General features: G+C 41.7%; 1 protein-coding gene across 5 annotated transcripts in view; it reads left to right on the top strand.

The window, feature by feature from the left end:
• ICE1 (interactor of little elongation complex ELL subunit 1) overlaps positions 1-22,123 on the top strand; it is a 75,976-nt gene that overhangs the window by 14,355 nt on the left and 39,498 nt on the right. For 4 of the 5 annotated variants that reach the window (XM_054018240.1, XM_054018238.1, XM_054018242.1 and 1 more), the window contains exons 2-12: positions 4,052-4,110; positions 6,107-6,142; positions 6,700-6,717; positions 7,655-7,766; positions 10,981-11,057; positions 14,186-14,223; positions 16,151-16,233; positions 16,554-16,593; positions 16,686-16,745; positions 21,611-21,700; positions 21,811-21,870. In XM_054018240.1, coding sequence (XP_053874215.1) covers positions 4,052-4,110; positions 6,107-6,142; positions 6,700-6,717; positions 7,655-7,766; positions 10,981-11,057; positions 14,186-14,223; positions 16,151-16,233; positions 16,554-16,593; positions 16,686-16,745; positions 21,611-21,700; positions 21,811-21,870 — 673 coding nt within the window. The remainder of the gene's footprint in view (positions 1-4,051; positions 4,111-6,106; positions 6,143-6,699; positions 6,718-7,654; positions 7,767-10,980; positions 11,058-14,185; positions 14,224-16,150; positions 16,234-16,553; positions 16,594-16,685; positions 16,746-21,610; positions 21,701-21,810; positions 21,871-22,123) is intronic. The other variant, XM_054018239.1, reaches the window with a different exon arrangement.

Below are 22,123 nucleotides of genomic sequence, written 5' to 3'. Positions count from 1 at the left end.
GACTGTGGACTGGGGCTGGTCCCTCTGGAAGCGATGCAGGTGCTGGGGCTGTTTCCATTGACTGTGATCCGCTGTCCGCTGGTGCACTATGTGGTATCTCAGGCTCTGGCTGAGCCTCTTGGGTAGGGTTATCTGCTGCTTCTGCCAGGTCAGGCTCGCTGGTGCCCTCTGGCGTTGGAGTTGTAGACTGGTTTGCAAGCGCTGGACTCAGGGCTGGCAATGGTTCTGGTGCTGGTTGCGTTTCCGGTTCTGGGACTGGCTTTGGCTGGTTCTCTGAGATTGGATCCACTACGGCTGTTGCAGTCGTTGGCAGGGGATCCAGTTCCACCACCTTTGTTTGGGTCTCTGGTAAGACAGACGGGGCCCTGGTGGACGGCTCAGGAACAGGGATGGGGGTGAAAGGTTGCTTAGCCTGGCTGCGGGTGACTATTCCCACCCTCTTGGCTAGCTTCACCTGGTTGGCCAAGTCTTCCCCCAGCAGCATGGGAATGGGATAATTGTCATAGACTGCAAAAGTCCACATTCCTGACCAGCCTTTGTACTGGACATGCAACTTGGCTGTAGGCAAGGTTACAGACTGTGACATGAAGGGTTGAATTGTCACTGGAGCCTCCGCATTGATGAGTTTGGGGTCCACGAGGGATTGGTGGATAGTTGACACTTGTGCCCCAGTGTCCCTCCAAGCGATAACCTTCTTTCCGCCCACTCTCAAGGTTTCCCTTCGCTCCAAGGGTATGAGAGAGGCATCTGGGTCTGGGGATCTTTGGTGTGATTGGGGTGTAATAAACTGTAATCGGTTGGGGTTCTTGGGGCAGTGAGCCTTTATATGTCCCAGTTCATTACATTTAAAACATCGCCCTGCTAAGGTATCGCCGGGGCGATGTTGGTTGGTGGAGACTGGTGTGGTAGGGTGAGAAGGCGTCTGGGGTTTCCCTTGGGATGTGGGTGGGGCCTTGGGTTGTCCCCGGTGTTAAGGTTTTGTTTCGGCTTGCCCCTTCTGATATTCGCTCCAACTGCTACTAGTTTTTTTTCTTTTCTGCCACCTCCACCCATTTGGCTGCAATCTCTCCCGCCTCAGTTACAGTTTTGGGCTTCCTATCTAGGATGTACCTTTCTATTTCCTCAGGAACACCCTCTAAAAACTGCTCCATTTGCATTAGGAAGGGCAACTCTTCCGTAGATTTAACATTTGCTCTTGATATCCAGGCATCCCAATTTTTCCCAATGTGGTAGGCATGTCGGGTAAATGACACATCGGGTTTCCACTTTAGGGCTCTGAACCGGCAACGGCCATGCTCAGGTGTTAGCCCCATTCTGATTCTGGCCTTGTTTTTAAAAAGTTCATAACTGTTCATGTGTTCCTTAGGCATTTCAGCCGCCACCTCTGCTAAGTGTCCACTGAGCTGCGGCCTCAGCTCTACCATGTATTGGTCTGGAATGATGCTGTATCCAAGGCAGGCCCTTTCAAAATTTTCTAAGAAGGTCTCAGTATCATCGCCTGCCTTGTAGGTGGGGAATTTTCTGGGATGGGAAGTGGTACCTGGAGAGGGGTTGTTAGGATGGGCTGTTGTATCTGGCTTAGCCTTTGCTACTTCCAGTTCATGCTTCCTTTCTTTTTCTTTCAGCTCCATCTCTTTTTCTTTCAGCTCCATCTCTCTTGTGGGCCTCCTCTTTGGCTTTCTCTTCTTTCTCTCTGCTGTGTCTCGAGTTTTGTTAATTGAAGCAGTCTCTGATGTTTTCTTTCATTTTCTTCTGCTTCTAGTTTGGCCAGTTCGGCCAGTTCTATTTTTTTAGCTACTTCTTTGGTAGTCATTTTCCTGTTTTCTTGTGCTGGGTCACCCCCTCTGCAGTTGACTGAAACTGGGATGTACTCAGCTCTGGCTGCTGCTGAGTTAACAGAGACTTTCTAACTAGCTACCCCCGAGGATGTAAAAAGAAAAAAAACAAAACAAAACAATTCAGCTTGTAAATTTCTTTTACCAGTCGTTTGCTAATTGAACCCTTCTCTTAACAAAGGATCTTGTTAAAAAAAACTTAACACCTCTGCCTTCAGGCAAGGAGAGATAAGATATGCATCTACCTTCAGCTCTGCTTTTCAAGCAGCTAGAAGGAAAAAAAAATCTTACTGGCTTTTGGGTTTAAAATGATCCCACCGCTCTGCCACCATGTCAGGGCTGTATCCCCACTTTGAACTTCAGGGTACAAATGTAGGGGCCTGAATGAAAACTTCTAAGCTTAACTACCAGCTTAGCTCTGGTCTGCTGCCACCATCCCCAGAATTCCCATGCCTGGGAAGCCTTGAGAAACCTTCACCAATTCCCTGATGAATACAGATCCAAACCCCCTTGGATCTAAAACAAGGAAAAAATCAATCAGGTTCTTAAAAAGAAGGTTTTTAATTAAAGAAAAAGGTAAAAATCATCTCTGTAAAATCAGGATGGAAAATAACCTTACAGGGTAATCAAACTTAAAGAGCTCAGAGGACTCCCCTCTAGTGTTAGGTTCAAAGTACAGCAAACAAAGATAAACACTCAAGTAAAAGGTACATTTTCAAGTTGAGAAAAACAAAGGAAAACTAAGACGCCTTGCCTGGCTATTTACTTACAAGTTTGAAATAGGAAAGACTTGTTTAGAAAGATATGGAGAACCTGGATTGATGTCTGGTCCCTCTCAGTCCCGAGAGCGAACGCACTCCCAAACAAAGAACACAAACAAAAGCCTCCCCCACCAAGATTTGAAAGTATCTTGTCCCCTAATTGGTCCTTTGATCAGATGCCAGCCAGGTTACCTGAGCTTCTTAACCCTTTACAGGGAAAAGGATTTTGGAGTCTCTGGCCAGGAGGGATTTTATAGTACTGTACACAGGACAGCTGTTACCCTTCCCTTTATAGTTATGACGGGGGCTCAGCCCCAGACCCTTGGAGCACCCTGCAAGGGGCGGGGCGGCTCAGGCAAACCGTTGGCTGTCCTGTTTTTACTTTTAAAAAATACTTCTCCACTGGAGCTGGCATGAGAACCATGTGCGTCGTTCTGTAGCCTCTTCTGTTTCCGTCTGGCCTCCGGTGGAGGCTTACGTTACTGCGTCTGACCTGAGGTAGGTACTCCGAAGCAGCTGATGCTGCCGTACTGTGATTAACGCACGTTAAAAAAATTAATGCGTTAATTGTGGTGTGCGTTAATCGCACGCTTTAACGGCAGTTAATTGACAGCCCTAATCTAAACTGTATTCTTAAATTTATTCACCTAAAAATGGGTTATTGCTGATTATGCACTACACGTATTTTATGACTTTAAAAACAAACTTTGTATTTGGGGATAATCTAAGCACTATACCCAGATGTACAGACACTCTTTTCTTAACCTGTGTACTATATAATTTTTTAACAGTTACTAATTCTTTCTAAGTGGCAGAAGCCTCCGCAATAAATCTTGGGAATAGTGTTTGCAAAGTAAAGAGTAGTGCTGGATTTCTAAGAGGCTGAAATATTGTGTATTTGTCAAAAAAAAGTTTGGTTTGTTTAAACTAGTCTAACTATCCAGAGTCCAGAATGGCAGAGCAGTTTTCCAGTAAACTGTCTTCTTTACCTCATCTTTCAATTCACATACTTTTGGATTTTGGCAGTGTTCATTTAAGAGTCCATATGGAAATTTGGATCTTCAATTTTTCATTATAATTTCTTAAAACTCAGAGGCCCATATTTTCAGCAGTATTTATAAATCCATTTCACGTTTTAGATGAAAGATAGGCTTCTCTGATAAGATGTTTTTTAAAGGAAGTTTGAATTGGGAATGAGCATTAGCATTATCAGAAATATTTGAATTGTAAATTAGAAAATCAGTGGGCCTAGATAAATTAAGAGAACTGCATTATGGTTTAGTTTAGTTGTTTGTCAGGATTTAATGTGGGGCATAAAAGAAACACATTAGGTTAACCAGTCAACTTGAAAATATATAGAATGTTAACAAGTTTCCTCAGTTTGGGGCGTCTATAGTGTCTGTGTACTATTGGTGTAAAATTTCTTTGCCAACATGAGATTTTTTTTCCTTACAGAATTTAAATGAATATGTAGCTGCATTAATTGCACTGAAGCAAAAAATAATTGACACAGAGTAAGTACAACTGATATATTTTACACAAATGTGTTTTTACTGTTTTAAGCTAGTAGTTTAAAAAATACATTTTATAGCATTATATGACTATTTTAATCTATTGTCCATTGTGGATGTTGGTCATCACAAAAAAGTAAAATGGGCATGGTTTCCTCAGGAAAGACCTCAGGCCTAAACTATAGAGTATTGCATTTCAGTTCTTACTTATAACATGTGAAGTGTGTAGAGAGGCTTAGCAATGTGTCTTCATTTTATTTTTAGACTTGCTGTCATCCTTGCTTACATGTCTGCGCTACTATATACCCCTATGCAGAAATTAATGCTGTGTGTGCAGAATTTCCTCCCCCCACTCCCCCAATGGGCTGCAGAGCTGCTGGCCACCACTAGGGTGCGCTGGATCCGGAAGAGCCAGCCCAGCTCACAAATAGAAGACACTGTAGGAGGGAGGGGCGAGAAGCTGGAGGGTTCCTGGCACACCTGAAGGAAGGAGGCAGCTGTACAAGCCTGGGACCCAGAATCAGGCTATTTCTCCTTCTGGATCCCAGAGCTCTGGGGGTTAGGGGGTGCAAGTTTTGGGGGCAGGGGGCATGGCTGTGCTCTGGGGAAGCAGGGGGTGCGAGTGTCTGGGCTGGGGGTGGCCCTGTGGTTGTCCTCTGGCAGAGGAGAGGGTGCAGGTGTCCGGACTCTGCGGGGCCCCATAGCTAGGCTCTGGTGAGGAGGGAGTCCAGGTGTCTGGGCTGGGGTGGGCCCCGCAGCAGGGCTCTGGTGGGGAGGGGTTGTGTGTGTCTGGGTTTGTGGGGTGGGAGCACCCACAGCTGGGCTCTGGTGGCTAGAGAGTGTGTGAGAGTGTCTGGGCAGGTGGGGGCACCCCCCCAAGTTGGGCTCTGGAGGATACGGGGTGCGGGTGTCTGGCCCCCCTGCTGGGCTCTTTGGTGGAGTGAGCTGAGAAACAGTCATTTCTTTACTTCTCTACTCCTGGGGGAATTATTTTGTGTGTGTATTGTTACAGCCATAGTTGCTGACAGGTATTTTGAAATAAATTACCAAAATAATTGAAAGTGGCATGATTATATAGTGTTGTTTTGACAAAATATGCAGAATTTTGCAGAATTTTTAATTTTTTGGCACAGAATTTTTAAATTTTTGGCACAGAATTCCCCCAGGAGTAACTACTTATATCAAATGTTTGAAAGTAAAAGAACGTTCCTTTTTACCCAACATGCAGTAAGAAAATTTAGTGGAAAGCTTCTTTGGAAGCAGAGTCCAAGAATTAAGATTTTGTTCTAACATCCACTTTTTCTCAAGAAAATTTAGTTCTGTCATTTATAATAGATATATCTCCATATATATTATATCTCATAGAGCTGGAAGGGACCTTGAAAGGTCATTGAGCCCAGTCCTCTGCCTTCACTAGCAGGACCAAGTACTGATTTTGCCCCAGATCCCTGAATGGCCCCCCCAAGGATTGAACTCACAACCCTGGGTTTAGCAGGCCAATGCTCAAACCACTGAGCTATCCCTCCCCCATTAAGATGCTTATCCCTGTTACCAGTGGTCTATTATATTAAATATAATATACTGGACTGAGTTGAATTCATCCGAAGAACCAAGACATAATTTAATTAAGAGAGGCTGTAGGTACTCTTAATAGCCTAAATTGAAAAGTGTTACTGAAGAAACTTAAATTGATAATGTAAGAAAAAATAAAGTTAATGACGTCAAATCCACAAGCTTAGAATTGTTTTCAGGTTTGACATTTTCAAAAAGCCTGACAAAATTAAAACTTCATGCTTGCATTGTTAAATTAAACAAAGGGGATTACTTATTTTTAATTTGTAACTAAGCTGGGTTTGTAACCAATACAACTACTGTAAAGCTTTCTGCATTTCGGTATAATGAATAAGAAATGGAATCTTAAAACTTGATTGTCCAAGTCAGATTCAAAAATGAATTGAAAGATCACCCATGTAAACATCTTATTCTTTTCTTTTTACAGCTGTTTGCTGACAGAATATCAACAGAAGTGTAACGATATCCTTTGTTTCTGTATTTCTCTTAGTGTTTTGAACATTGAACACGTGAACATTTCATTTGACAGATAGGACTTTGGGGAATTTGTGAAGTTAAAAATTAAGGTTAGAAGCTTATTTGTAGCAATTACTACTTATTCTAAAGTATTGAACAACTGAAGCTAGAGTCTATGGGAAAAAATTGGACTTCAGAAGTGGAAACTTAACACGCCTGAGTGTTGGCAATTTCCTGTATTTTTTTTTAAATTGTGTTTATAATAAGTGAAACTAGGGGTCGAGAATTATTGCTTCATGTGCTTAACGAAGTCAGTGATTCTACATAGATATTGGATTTTTTTCCAATGTATTCACTTCATACAATACTTTGTCATAGTGTAACAATTCTGTTGTACTATTAAACATTACTTTCGTTCCTCTGAGTCATCTTCCATTGGGAAGGGTGTGATGACTTGATATTTCTTCACAGTTGTTGGGATTCCAGCATACTATTTCCATTCTTAACACTTTTGAGAAAATGGTGGTAAACCTATTAATTTTTTTTCCTTAACGAGTTATCACAGCTTCAGTTGGCTGAAAGGTAAGAACAAAATTCAGTTTTAGGTTTGTTTAAATCTCTGCTTTGTTTGGTAATTGTTCTGGAGTAGGAAAGAGAGGTATTTATCAATGCAAAGTAATGGACACTTACATGGCCATTGACTCCAGTTTTCAATATTCTCCCTGTGTAACTTAAACCTAAATGGCCTGTCATAGTAGTGGCAGCTGCCTGGGGCTGCCCTTTGGCCCACACTGCTGTTTGAAATCTCTCCAGTGCTACAACTCCATCCTAGGCATGTCCACCATGCAAAGGCTTTGAAAGGATCCTCTGAGGGCAGACTTACGGCTATCTTCCACAATGTCTGTGCTGGGGAATCCTCCCCACAGCTAGATTCAGGATTTTGAGGCCTTTTTACATGACACAAAGGGGCCTAAGTGGAGGTGAGGATCTTGTCTCTGTTATGGGTTCAAAGTGAGGGGTCTAGGAACTCTCATGCATTCAGTGAAGAGGGCTGAATTACGTTCTTATTTATGATGTGAGAGCCAGTATGGAAACTTAGGCTTACACACTCCACTCAGTTCTCTTTAAATCTGACCCAAATTTTCTATGAAGAAAGCATATTACATGGATAAATGCTAAGTTGGCTCACACACCAAGAATGTTCAAGTAGTTGGGGAGACTAGGTGGATAAGATAATATCTTTTATTGGACCAACTTCTGCTGGTGAAAGAGACAAGCGTTTGAGCTTACGCAGAGCTCTTCAGGGCCAGCAAAACAAATTACTACACTCACCTAGTCTCTAATATCCTGAGAACCACACAACTACAACAGTAAAGCAAACAAGTAGCTGGAGAGCATTTTCAACTGTCCTGTAGGGGAAAGCAAAGTAGCTGCTGTTTCAGGAGATACAGCACTGAGTTCAGACTTGAACAAAATCCATGTTTTTGGCCGCATGTTCTGTAGTCTTTGTCCATTTCAGAGAGAATAACACTCTTCGTCACCAAGTGGAACAGATGCTACAAAAAATCTCTCCTCTAGAAAAGTGTCAGCAAGAATTGGGGTCTCTGAAAGCAGAATTGGAAGAGAAAAAGGTATGCTGAAAAGTATGAGGATTGTTTAAAAGTTTTTGAAATCTTCTCTTAATAAATGCTTTGTTGCAACAGACTAGAGGATTTTTTGCCACTAGTTTTACTGCCAGTATCTTAACTTTAGCAGTGACAACAAAACATCTTGGAGTGATCTCACCTCTTCCTCAAACTGCTTGGCAGCTCTGAGTCATAAATTTTCAAATTCTGTCATGTTTACTCTGAACGTAGATCTATTGTAATGGTGTTATTGCCATTGAGTAGTACCTTTACTGTGAAAGTAACATAGCAGAATTGGACCAACACTGCTAGGACAGCCTTTCTAGACTTGTGGGGGGAGGGCAATTTACAGCTCTACTATACTTCATAAACATTTAGGTTACCCTCTTTAATGTGAGGCTTAACATTAAGTGTAACAAACTGTACAGAATGTCCCCAATATCTATTTAAGGGTAGAGATATTAATATGTAACTTCAGAATTTATAATGTACATGGCTTGCATACATGTGGGCCTATCATTTTTCAAGCTAAGCTGACTCATTACTTGGATGGAAGACAATTCAGTCCCCAGGGTGCCGCGGTACTAAGTTTTGTCCATTGAATATGAGGCATTCTTAGAGCGGAGATATTGAAAGTGCGGTGGTAATTATTTGAAGATTGTTGATGCTTTCAAACTCATGGAAATGACACCCTGTGGCGTTTCAAGCACAGAATCCTCTTTCAATGCTATCTAGTTGGACTGCCTGTGTGTGCTCTCTAGTGGCATTAAATGTGTGTTTGAGACTACATAAGAAATAGCAGCATCCACCTGGCTCTGTGCCTTCACCTGCGCTATGGAGAGTACTCAAAGAACCCTTTGCAGTATCTGCAAAAACAATGAGGCGTCCTTGTGGCACCTTAGAGACTAACAAACTTATTTGGGCATAAGCTTTCATGGGCTAAAACCCACAGCTCATGAAAACTTATGCCCAAATAAATTTGTTAGTCTCTAAGGTGTCACAAGGACTCCTTGTTGTTTTTGCTGATACAGACTAACACGGCTATCACTCTGAAACCTGTTTGCAGTGTCTGGATCTGCACCACAGACCCTTTCTTTCTATGCTTTTATTACATATAATTAAGTAGTTCTAAATATTACAAATTGCATGTTGTTGAGTGTTCAGGGTCTTGCGTTAGTAAAAGAACCATGTAGAGGGTTCATATACTGTGCCTTGTGCCAATTTATTTTCCCTGAATTGGACGTCTGTGTCCAGTGTGTTTTCAGCCTGGGGGAGAACACTGTCTAGCACAGTGTTTGGAATGCAAAGCATTCATGCCAGAGACCCTTGGTACAGACAACTTTGGCTCTGGGCAAAGTCCTCAAGACTTAGACTGAAACTCTAGAGGGTTGGGGTGTCATGTATTGTCCACAATGAATAGCTCCTCTTTCTGCCCATGTTAGGCAGTGAGTGAAGTGTTCTCTTTAATTGGTTTATGAAATGATTCCTCCAGTGTGGGTAATCTATAAAATGGGTTGACATCCTTTGGAATGAAAGCTTCTATATAAATATAAAGTAATAATGTATTGTTATTTTTAGCCAGTCTATTGAGGGCATTTAGTGCCTCTTTGAGCTACTAAGATACTTTATAAAAGAATTGTGGGTTGTCTTTGAAGGTTAATGTTGTTTTGTGTTAAGCTTCTAGTAATGTTTTGTGTGCAAACTGTATACATTAGAGCAAGAAGACTTTTTAGATGTTCTAGCCCACTCCTCTGCCATTGTTCTTTTGAAAATACTTCAAGCATACTGATTATACTGGATCCCCGCTCTTAAGGGCTCATAACTCTATTGTGTGACTAGAGCCTGATTTTCGTAGCAAGAGAGTTTTGAGGGCTGCTACCTTACAACACCTGATAGTATATTCCATTTTGTGTTGGAATGGTACAGACCCTACTACTGAGAGTTCCTTTTCCTTTTCTCTGGTTCTGATAGTAGTGCTCATCTTCATTATTGCTCTTTCCATAGTCATTTTAATTTGGCCCAGCCTGATGAAGTTAAGCATTTGGAGAGTTTTCTAGCATTTGAATATGGGTTACTTGACCTAATTTGATCCTTTTGCCTTCCTCAACCTATAATATATTTGAATACTTCAAGGAGAAATTTTCAGCATCTTTTGCTGTGCTTGGGTGCCTGGATATTTGGATGATTGTGACAAAGTCTGAATTTTTTGTCAGATTTTTATGAATCCTATATGAGTCGTTGGGGCCTGGCAAATGAAAGGGCTTGCTTCCAGGAGACTGTTACAGGCTGGGGCATTGATGAGACTCTGACAGGCAAGTAGCAGATAGACTATTGCATAGGATTCTCAGCTGTTCTAGCTGTTATGGAGAGACCTTGCTTTTTAGTATAGGGAAGGTATTAGAGAAGTCCAAATGGAGTGGAAGGATCATACCACTTTACATTACTTGATTTGTACTGTGTGACTGGTAAAAATATTACATGTGTTTACTTAACAGAAGCTCTGGCTTCTTGAGGCTTCAGTACATATCTTGCTGGAGTGCTGAACTCTCCAGCACCTATACTCCTTAGGAGAGATGGGGTATGCCCAGAGTTGTAGAAGTTATGCTTTACTTCTCATGGCAGTTTGAACACTGGTTCTTGCTCACTATTTGTTGCTTGACTTTGCCTTTAATAGTTTTTCTTATTTCATTGTTTGGCTGAGGCTGTCTTTTGTAGGAGTATCCATAAATGTGTTTTAATCTCCAAGCGTGGGAATTTTCTAGGTTTATTAACTAATGCCTTTGGAGAAAACAATTACCTTTAAATCATGGTTTCTGATTTTATACATTGGATTAAATCCACACTTATGTATTCACTGTAGACAGTAGTTTGTGGATTCATTCATTAATGTTCTTAGTTCCTTTTGTCAGCACGGGCTAAGTGGTGCTGGCACCTGTTCAGCAAGGGCAGAATGTACCATCCACAGTGTTCACACTCTGCAATTTTAACGTTGAGTTTCCATCTAGTTAAGTGCTGGGAACGCAGACAAATACAGCTGCCACAGCTTGTACCTTCAGAGAACACGAATCATAGGTGAAACACTTCCTTTTCTAATTTATTTTTATTCCTGGGTAGAGTGTGTTCCTTGTGATCACTGTCCATTTATGTACTGTAGAAAAGGCAAAACTCTGCCAACCCACTGTTTTCTGTCCACTATAAGGATATGCTTTATTTTCTTTAGAGTTCTCTCAAGATTTATCAGCAGACTCATCTGGAATATGCTCGGGTGAAAGAAGAAATTGCTAGAAGTGATTCTGTGTAAGTGAGTCATTCTTTTTTAAGAAGTTACTCTTGTCTATCATTTCTATGGAAATGCACAAGCGACCTGTAAATTGTCAGTAGAGATTGTGTTTATTTGTATTTACTCTCTTTATATGCAAATATAGTGGGGGAGCTGGCATCAACACCTATTGTTAAGGTTCCCTAATGCTTCCCATGGTAAGACCCTATTTTCAGTTGTTTCTGACTTAATAGGTTTTAACAATTTTGTGCTGAAATTTTCCTTTATCCTGAAACATGAAAAACTGTAGTTTTATTTTGAAAGTTTCAACAAAGATGGTGCAGCCATTTGAGAGTCAGAGCATGTAGCTGGCATACTGAAAATAGAAGTGTAGCTGTAGTGGTGTGAGGGGCTAGCTGCCCCGAGTATGTACCTGTGGTCTCAGATGGGATCGTACTTGGGGTAGCTAGCCTGTTGCACCACCACAGCTGCACTTCTATTTTTAGTGATCTGTCTCAGTCAGAGCTAATGTGGATATGTCTTCTCCAGCTGGAATTTACATCTTCCAGCTCCAGTGCAGATATACCCTTAATAAAACCTTAAGTTGATGTAACTAAAGTAAGATTTGGATTTTGTGTAATGACTTCACTTTGCACTTCCTTAGTGGCTATGGAATTCTATAGGAATAAATGACAGCAAGAAGATCTATAAAATTAACATTGTTTTGTAAATATTGTCGTAATGCTAATTTCACTGTCTGCCTGTGTAATATCTAACTACTTATTTTCTTATAAATGCATTAGTTCATTTTGTTGTTTGACCTGGAAACTGGCTCCCCTGAAGGACTAAGCATCGATTCATAGATTCTAGGACTGGAAGGGACCTCGAGAGGTCATCGAGTCCAGTCCCCTGCCCTCATGGCAGGACCAAATACTGTCTAGACCATCCCTGACACACATTTATCTAACCTACTCTTAAATATCTCCAGAGATGGAGATTCCACAACTTCCCTAGGCAATTTATTCCAGTGTTTAACCACCCTGACAGTTAGGAACTTTTTCCTAATGTCCAACCTAAACCTCCCTTGCTGCAGTTTAAGCCCTTTGCTTCTTGTTCTGTCCTTAGAGGACAAAGTGAACATGTTTTCTCCCTCCTCCTTATGACACCCTTTTAGATACCTGAAAACTGCTATCATGTCCCCTCTGTCTTCTCTTTTCCAAACTAAACAAACCCAATTCTTTCAGCCTTCCTTCATAGGTCATGTTCTCAAGACCTTTAATAATTCTTGTTGCTCTTCTCTTGACCCTCTTCAATTTCTCCACATTTCTTGAAATGCAGTGCCCAGAACTGGACACAATACTCCAGTGGAGGCCTAACCAGCGCAGAGCAGAGCAAAAGAATGACTTCTCGTGTCTTGCTCACAACACACCTGTTAATGCATCCCAGAATCATGTTTGCTTTTTTTGCAACAGCATCACACTGACTCATATTTAGCTTGTGGTCCACTATAACTGCTAGATCTTTCTGCTGTACTCCTTCCTAGACAGTCTCTTCCCATTCTGTATGTGTGAAATTGATTGTTCCTTCCTAAGTGGAGCACTTTACATTTGTCTTTGTTAAACTTCATCCTGTGTACCTCAGACCATTTCTCCAATTTGTCCAGATCATTTTGAATTATGACCCTATCCTCCAAAGCAGTTGCAATCCCTCCCAGTTTAGTATCCTCTCCAAACTTAATAAGCGTACTTTCTATGCCAATATCTGTCGTTGATGAAGATATTGAACAGAGCCGGTCCCAAAACCGACTCCTGCAGGACCCCACTTGTTACACCTTTCCAGCAGGATTGGGAACCATTAATAACTACTGAGTATGGTTATCCAGCCAGTTATGTACCCACCTTATAGTAGCCCCATCTAAGTTGTATTTGCCTAGTTTATTGATAAGAATATCATGCGAGACTGTGTCAAATGCCTTACTAAAGTCTAGGTATACCACATCCACCGCTTCTCCCTTATCCACAAGAATCGTTATCCTATCAAAGAAAGCGATCAGATTGGTTTGACATGATTTGTTTTTTACAAATCCATGCTAGCTATTCCCTATCACCTTACAACCTTCCAAGTGTTTGCAGATGATTTCCTTAATTACTTGCTCCATTATCTTCCCTGGCACAGAAGTTAAACTAACTGGTCTGTAGTTTCCTGGGTTGTTTTTATTTCCCTTTTTATAGATGGGCACTATGTTTGCCCTTTTTCAGTCTTCTGGAATCTCTCCTGTCTCCCATGATTTTCCAAAGATAATAGCTAGAGGCTCAGATACCTCCTCTATTAGCTCCTTGAGTATTCTAGGATGCATTTCATCAGACCCTGGTGACTTGCAGGCATCTAACTTTTCTAAGTGATTTTTAACTTGTTCTTTTTTTATTTTATCTGCTAAACTTACCCCCTTCCCATTAGCAGTCACTATGTTAGGCATTCCTTCAGACTTCTCAGTGAAGACTGAAACAAAGAAGCTTAAAGGTTTAGCTGTCTTTGACTAAAATGTGTGTAGTCTTTTATCTCTTCTATAAAATCTGGGTCAAAAACAGTTATCATGGGAATCTTAATGTAATGTGGGCCTTTGCTGTGAGGAAAAAATTACAGCAAGGTTGGATGTTAAGCCCTCAAATTGGGATATGCTCTGCTCTCTGCCCCGGACCCACCCCCAGCTGTGGCTCTGGCCTCTGCCCCTGGCTCCCAGCCTGACTGTGACTGCAGCCCCAGCTTTGGTAGTGCATGGACAGTGGTAAGGGGGGGGACACAGGGTAAAAAGTTTGGGGATTATTGTTATAGATAGGGTAGCTAAAGCACAGACAAGTTAAGGCCAAATATTCAAACTGTTGCTTCAGGTAAAGTATCTAAATTCTAAATACATATTTAGATACCTAGCTTAGTGGCCTGATTTCTCCTCCTCCCCTCCCCCCCTGCAAATTTGAGCATTTCTGAAAAACAGTTAAGTCCGTAAATTTAGGTACCCAGGTTAAAAGCTTTTGGTTTAAATAACTTAATCTATGAAATGCTGAGTGTACTTTCTACACAAAAACTGTTGGATTGATTTGTAATGCAGCTGGTCTCTTATGCAGCATGGTGAGATCTAAATATAGAATTTTTTTATTTTGATGATCAGGAAGAAGAAACTGGAAGCCAAAGTGAAGAAACTGGAAGGTAATTGTCATTTTCATATTCAATTTACAATATTAGTGGCTAATTTAATCTTTTTTAAACCTTTTATTAAGGCAAAGTTAAAATAGAACATTAACATACTACATGACTTATTTAGGATCAGGTTAATATTTAAAGAACTTGGCTAAAATTCTGGCTTGATGGCTGGGGAGTCTGCCCCCTTTGACTACACTACAAAGGTTTTGTGACAAAGTTCCTCCTTTATCTTGGTGGGTCCTGCACTTATTGGCGGATTTTCTTGCCTCAGAGATTCACCATGTGAGTTGGGCAACAGCTCAGAGACCTTCCCCTCTGGAAGAACCCACAGTCCAGGTCAATTGGGAGGTTTGGGGGGAACGCGGGCCCGCCCTCTACTCCGGGTTCCAGCCCAGGGCCCTGTGGACTGCAGCTGTCTATAGTGCCTTCTGTAACAGCTGCATGACAGCTACAACTCCCTGGGCTACTTCCCCATGGCCTCCTCCAAACACCTTCCTTATTCTTACCACAGGACCTTCCTCCTAGTGTTTGATAACGCTTGTGCTCCTCAGTCCTCCAGCAGCACACCCTCTCACTCTCCGCTCCTTGCGCCTCCTGCTCCCAGCTCCTCACACTCGCACCGCAAACTGAAGTGAGCTCCTTTTAAAACCCAGGTGCCCTGATTAGCCTGCCTTAATTGATTCTAGCAGCAGCTTCTTAATTGACTCCAGGTGTCCTAATTAGCCTGCCTGCCTGCCTTAACTGGTTCTAGCAGGTTCCTGATTACTCTAGTGCAGCCCCTGCTCTGGTCAGTGAGGGAACTGAAAACTACTCATCCAGTGACCAGTATATTTGCCCTCTACCAGACTCCTGTACCCCACTGGTCTGGGTCTGTCCCAGTTTCTAAATGCCTATCCTCCTTTTGAGATAAGAGATAATGGTGTGATTGAGCAATTTGGTCAACATTTGGCAAGGAAGGAGCAGATTTTTGAAAAATTATGCAGAAAAAGTCAAATGGATTTGGTCATGGGTTGGATGTAAGGAGGATAAGGAGTTGAAGACGACCTCCATTTTGCAGACCTGGGTGACATGGAGGATATATTAATGTCAGTCATAATGGAGAATGAAGGTAGGAGAAAGGGTTTGGGAAGAAAGATGATAGGCTTTGTTTTGGCTACTTTTATTGGCTCTAAAGCTGAAATATCTGAAGGATGATAAAGTTGAGAATGAACCATAGCATACACATCTATAGTGGAGGAGAGGCTTTTAGATGGTGCTTTACAATATGCAGAAATTAGACTATAACTCCAGAATCTCCTGAGGTATGTCAGGATGTCATAAATAATAAGTCATTACAATCAGTATCTTTGGTTTCAGCTCTATAATTTTGATTAGTCACCTTAATAAAGTCTCTCTAGGTCAGTGTTTGAGTACAAAGACCTTTGGTACCAGTGCTGAAACTGGATCATATTCCGCCTTAGTGCAAGTGAGCATGGCTCCCACTGAAGTCAAAGGGACTTGCATTTTATGTACTAGGACTGAATTTGACCAGATTCCTATGCAACATTAACACATTTTTATTTTTAATTTAACTTCTAATTCCCTAGCCCCTTCATTAAATAGGATAAATAGGGCATGTGAAAAATATCACCCAGCTTGGACCTGCCTTTCCTATTTGGGAAGTATGGGGCTGTATTTAAGTTCATGAGTGGTGGTTCATATTGTGATGCTTTGGTGTTGTCTTATTGTAACTTTAAATATACATCTAATCCTGGTAAAATACTTCAGAAGAAATCACACATACATTGATGGATCCCAGATAAACTTTCAAAGGTTAACAAATCAGAAATGCAGAAATGTAAGTGTGGATTCGTCACTTATATTTGCTGGTTTCAGGTACTTTGACTTGTGCATTAGTAGTCTCATGCCTGTGGTTCTTTTTCCTTAAATAAAGAGGCTGCAGCAAAGCATATGCAAGACTTCAGACAGTTGAAGACTGAAAAGAAAGTTCTTGAAAAGGAGCTAAAGAAGGCACAGGTAGTAATTGGCAACTTTGTGGGGGGAAAAAAAATCTTTCTGTTGTATTTCTAAAAGAAAGTAGATACAATAACTGAATTTCATGAATATTTCAGCTTGAGGTATTCAACTATTTAATACTATAGTAAGGTCTTGAATTAGCTTGGTGATATTGAGTTACAACACTTAGTATTTTAGTTGCTGTTTCAGAACCTACACAGCATTTATAAAGTTAGTGCACTCTAAATAAATATTGACCAAAGCTCATTGGTCTTTTCAGTGTAAATACTGTAAAATATATATGTATTGCATAGCAATTTAACATAATTAATGTTAAACAGGAAAAACATGATGACTTTCCCAAAGAGAAATGCAAAAAGGGTGAGTATCCAGTTTTTGTTTGCTTTCAGATTTATAGTTGTATTTAAATTGTTACTTTCTGTATATCATTAAACTGTATTCATTCTTTTCAGTGTTAAAACATGCAGAGACACAGAGTGCAAGAGAAGATCCAGTAGCAAACATAGACAAAGGTACACTTCTCTTAGACTTTCTTCTGTGCAGTACAGATGGTTTGAAACATACTGTAATTCTGCAGAAATATATTTTGCTGTCTTGGCAGCAGTATTTTTAGCAGTGCAGATAGTTGGAAATGGATTTATAATGAATATATATTATAAGAGCAGAATTAGTTGGTATTCGGAATGAAAATCAATATACTTTTGTGAGGGAATATACACCACTAAAGTTGATATGCAATTCATTTCCATTGTTTCATGCTGAGGAGGCTCTAAAGGCTTATTTATTTTAAATTGTCACTTTTTTAAAACAATTTTTCACTTTTCATATGCAACCACCGGTTAACAGTTACCCAAAATCCAGCCTGAAAACAAATCGACAGATTAAGATATCCCATCATTTCATTCTATTTTCCAGTGTCCTCAGTTCAGATAATGAAGAGGCAAGTAAAGCAAATGATACAAAATATGAATTAAATCTTTGGTGTTCTTTGTCAAACTGACAGGCTATACCTTCCCCAAGGAGGCAAAAATCCAGGGAGAATGGCCTAAAAGAAGGGATATGAAAAATTTCTTCATAATGAATCACTTCTGCCTTGTACCTTGCATAAAGCTAACACATCTGCTGAATATTCAGTAGACCGTTCTGCTCTTTACCTCTCTAATTCCAAATGGAAATTGCTGAGCAAGCAAAGCAAACAGTGTCCTGACCGTAACCTTCTTCCAGAATGCATTTTAATTTTAATTGCTGAGGAGGGATTCCTCACTTTAAGTGAGGGTTACCTAACTCGTACTTTTGCAGCTCTCATATGCACTCTCACCCATGTGCTCTTTTTGAACACCAATTGTTTCATTTTTAAAAACTACTTACAAAATTTTGATGAACACAAAAACGGGGGAAAAGGAAACACTTTCCTTTTTTTCTGACCAGTTCTATTCCTTGTTTTAGAGCAGGGGTCTCAAACACATGCGGCCCGTGGAGCTCTTCCCTGCAGCCCGTGGAGCTCCCCATGCCCCCCCCCGTTACTTCCTGTCGCTGCCAAACTCCCCTCATCCCCGCCCCCTGAGTTATTTTCTGTGCCTGTTAAGCTCCCCGTACGCTGCTCCCCAATGTTTGGGGCACCTGCCACACCGCCTCCCCCCCCCCCCCCCCCCCCAGTGTCTCCTGGCACCCACTTGCTGCCTCCTCACTGCCCTGGAGCCTGCAGCACATGGTGACTCAGGAGCCTTGAATCCGCTCTGGTCTGCAGGCTGCTGGCTTCCGGCAGGTCCTAGCGTCCCTCTTCACTAGGGCCAGGGCAGGCTGCCCTGCCCTTCTGCCCTAGTCCTGAGCCTCTCTCTTCAGTGAGGTGCTGCCACCCTGGAGTCGCTCTAGGTAAGCGGCGCCAGGCCGGAGCCCACACCCCAACCCCCTGTCCGGAGCCCCCTGCCACACCGTGCACCTCTTACCTTTCCTGTACCCCAACTCCCTGCACCCAACCCCCTGCCGCACCCCTCCTGCACCCCACACCCCAATTCCATGCCCTGAGCCCCCTGCTGCACACCTCCTGCACCTCAACTCCCTGCCCTGAGCCCCCATCACACCCTGCACCCCTCGTGCACCCTAACCCCCTGTCTGGAGCCCCTGCCACATCCCACACCCTCCTGCACCCCAACTCCCTGCTGCACCCCTCACCCCTCCTGCACCCCACACCCAAATTCCCTGCCCTGAGCCCCCGCCGTACCCTACACACCTCCTGCACCTCAACTCCCTACCCTGAGCCCCCATCATACCCTGCACCCCTCCTGCACCGCCTGGGGGCAGGGAAGAGGTGGGGCAGGGGCAGGGCTTCATGGAAGGGGTGGAGTGGGGGTGGGACCGGGGGCAGCAAGGGGTGGATGTCAGTGATGCGGCCCTTGGGCCAATGCACTAATCCTCATGCGGTCCTCGTGGTCATTTGAGTTTAAGACCCCTGTTTTAGAGCATTTGTATATGACTTTAAGTGCAAAAAAAGTTTTAATTTTTTTTTTTTTTTTTTTTTGTGCAAAATAAGTCCGACATTTGTTACTTATTGCTTGTTTGGTTTTGAAAACCCTAGTCAATTTGCATTTCACGTCATCCTTCTGTTTCTAATTTGGTGTGTTAAATTCAGTTTCAGGAAGTGGGAGGGCTTTGCTATTAATGAGAAGTTTGTTTGGAAAATAGCTGCTAAGTAGTTATCTCCGAATCAGAGAACCCATAAATGACAGGTGGTGGTGGAAAATACCTATTGTACATAATATGCCTATTTATGTGATAGAGGTCATGGTGAAGTGTGACATCACAGCAATTTTCATAACTGCAACAAAGCTACATGGTGGTAATCTGACACAAACTATCAAAAGCAAACATGTTCCAGCTAGTCTAAAATGTATTATGATGTCTTGAGTTGTATTCTTCTCTACCAGTGACACTGATACAGGACACACTTAGGGTGCATGGAAAAAGGGATGGAAAATATTATACTGTTATTACATAAAACAGTGGTACACCCTCATCTGGGATACTTAGTTCAGTTCTGGTCACTGTATCTAATAAAGGATATAGCAGAAATAGAAGGATTCAGCAACAGTGATAGAAATGCTTAGACATGGAAAACATCCATATAAAGAGAGGGAAGATAGGGACAACTTTTTTTATAATAGAGATCAAACTGAACGGATGTCATATAAATATACTCTTGTTATCATGAGCTCATGAATAAGGCTACATTTTAGTCATGGGTATTTTTAGAAAAAGTCATGGACAGGTCACAGGCAGTAAACAAAAATTCATGGCCTGTGGCCTGTCCATGACTTGTAATACATACCCTTGACTAAACCTTGGGAGGGGAGACCTTGAGCGCTAGCAGGCAGAGGCGGTGCACAGAGCTGCCTGGCCACACCTCCACCTAGGAGCTGAGGGAGGAGGATATCGTCGCTTATGGGGAGCCCCCTGAGGTAAGCATGACCCTGAGCCCCCTCCCACACCCAAACTCCTGCTGCTGCTGTGGGAGAGGGGTGCGGTGGCCCGAGACTGCCCCAGCAGTGGCTGTTGCAGCTGGCCCAGGAGCTGTCTGAGCTGTTCGAGCGGCCCCTGGGCCAGCTGCACCAGCCACTGCAGAAGTCATGGAGATCCCGGAAAGTCACGGAATCCATGACCTACATGACAAACTTGCAGCCTTAGTCTTGAATGGCACAGAGAAGTGGAGCAGATGCTCCTATTTACTGTTTCACATTATTCAAGGGCAAGGGGATAATCAGCGAAATTGAAAGGGAGCAAATTAAAAACTGATAAAATGGAATTTTTTTTCATGACATACAGTTGCCAAAGAAGCTCATCACAAGAAATCATTTGGTATGTCTGCCCAGTGGGAAATGTGAATCCCAGTGTGGGTGGACAGATTTGCATTAGCTACACTAGCTTGCATGCTAAAAATAGAAATATGAACATTGCAGCAGACTTGGGAGTTAGTCAGGATTGGACTTGGGTGGCTAGCCTGAACTGTTGCCCTTGTTGAAATGTCCACACTACTGTCTTTAGTGTGCTAGCATGAGTGTCTCTGCCTGTGCTGGCAGATCACCTCCCAGCCTCAGTGTTGCTATAGCCATTGAGACCAAGAGTTTATAAAGATACCAAAAATGGCTGGATATTTTTATATATATAAATATAGTATGTATAACAAGTATCCAAAATTTCATTAGTAATGAGAAAAAAAAGAAAAAAGTCGTAAGAGACAAACCCTTGTACTTTAGGCCGTAAACCAACCTGTGAAGGAGTTATGAAGAAACTTGCTCTATTAGCAGGTTTTTATAATTTCACACTTCAGAGATTCGTGCACTTTCCCTAAAGCAACTGCTACTGACCGACAGAATTAGATAGACCATTGGTCTGATCCTGTGCACCTTTACGTATGTTCATAAGATTGTTAGCATTCTCTTCATTTTTTGCTTTTCTTTTTAGTGCTGCTATAATTGTATTTTCATTATTTAACCATTTCAGTTCACACCCCTTTGAAAGTTAACACTCAGAATATCAATCTACCTGCATTTACTTAATTTCACGTGCTTTGGTAGTGCCTTTTAAATAAGTTCTTTGTCTTGATATTACAACAGGAAATGGCAGGTAGGTAATTTTGAATTTACTAAAAACCTCCATTAATTTTAACTTGATTGAATCTGCTCCCAAATTTCTTGTTTCATTTCTATCTTTTCTGAATTTATTGAGATCTGTAGGAGGAGAGAAAGTCATGGCTGGCACAGTGCATGGGGAGCTGCAGGCCAGGGGCTTAGAGACAAGAGAGCCCTGCACCTGCATGCCTTAAAAGCTCAGTATGGAGAGCATTTTTCTTAGAGTCTCAAGGACTCTCTATGGGGAGGAGCAAACAATGGACTGGGGCTTGTGCTTCTCATGAACCACAGCCTCTCTACCCCCTGCAAATCCTACATGCAGCAATGTATAGCTTTGGTTCCTCTATACCATCCTTGTACTAAATGTTGAGCCACTGACAGAGTGAGGACTACCTGCTGCATGATTCAGGTCTGATCTACTGCTTAGGATATTGGGCCTTGATTGTAGCTAAGCAAATGTACATGAAAACTTAAAATTATTGCATTTTCTCTAAGTTCCTACCCATGAGAAGCACCTGCCTGAAAGACAGTTAACTCCTGGATTGGGTATCTGGGATATATTTCCCCAGATAAAATGGTTGCTTTATCTTTTTTTTTTTTTTTTTTTTTAATACTTGTAATTAATATATAATGCTAGATTTTAGTATTCTCTATTTTACTGTATTCATATGTGTATGCTTACTTAGAACAAAAGTGATATGACAAATTCACAAACTTAAGCTATTTAATTGTAAAGTATTTATTTTTAACAGGAAAAATAAAGCTGCTATTGGAGGAGCTCTGGATGTGTATTGACAGCACAACAGGAAAAACACAGAACCAGGAACATGATTATATCTTGGGTGAGATGGAGCACAAAGTGTCTTGGAATGCTGTTGAAAGTATTTTTTTTTTTTTTCTTTTTTCTTTCTCATTGAGTACAAATTGTACTAATGGCTATTTTTTTTCTCAGCAGCTTCTGTTCAGGGTCACTCAAGGATGCCAGTAAAAACAAGCAAGTTATTTACAGAAGGTATGTTGCAATAGGTTTTTAATGTATTTGCTATAAAAATAAATGCACTAATTCAGGCTAAACACTATTCTGTTATCGCTGAACATTACAAATTAGCTATTCTAAAAATCTTATGTTGTCTTAAACACCTTACCTGCTGAATATTAACACAAATATCGGTGTGGTTAAAATATCTAGAAAAACCAATTGATTCAATGACCGGATACTACAGGGTAGCAGGCAGACATTGCTGAGCTCTTTCTCAATGCCATGG

This window comes from Malaclemys terrapin, chromosome 2 (assembly GCF_027887155.1).
Source record: "Malaclemys terrapin pileata isolate rMalTer1 chromosome 2, rMalTer1.hap1, whole genome shotgun sequence".
Classification (NCBI taxonomy): domain Eukaryota; kingdom Metazoa; phylum Chordata; order Testudines; family Emydidae; genus Malaclemys; species Malaclemys terrapin.
The sequence above is the reverse complement of the archived record's forward strand: the minus strand, read 5'-3'. Positions and strand labels throughout refer to the sequence as shown.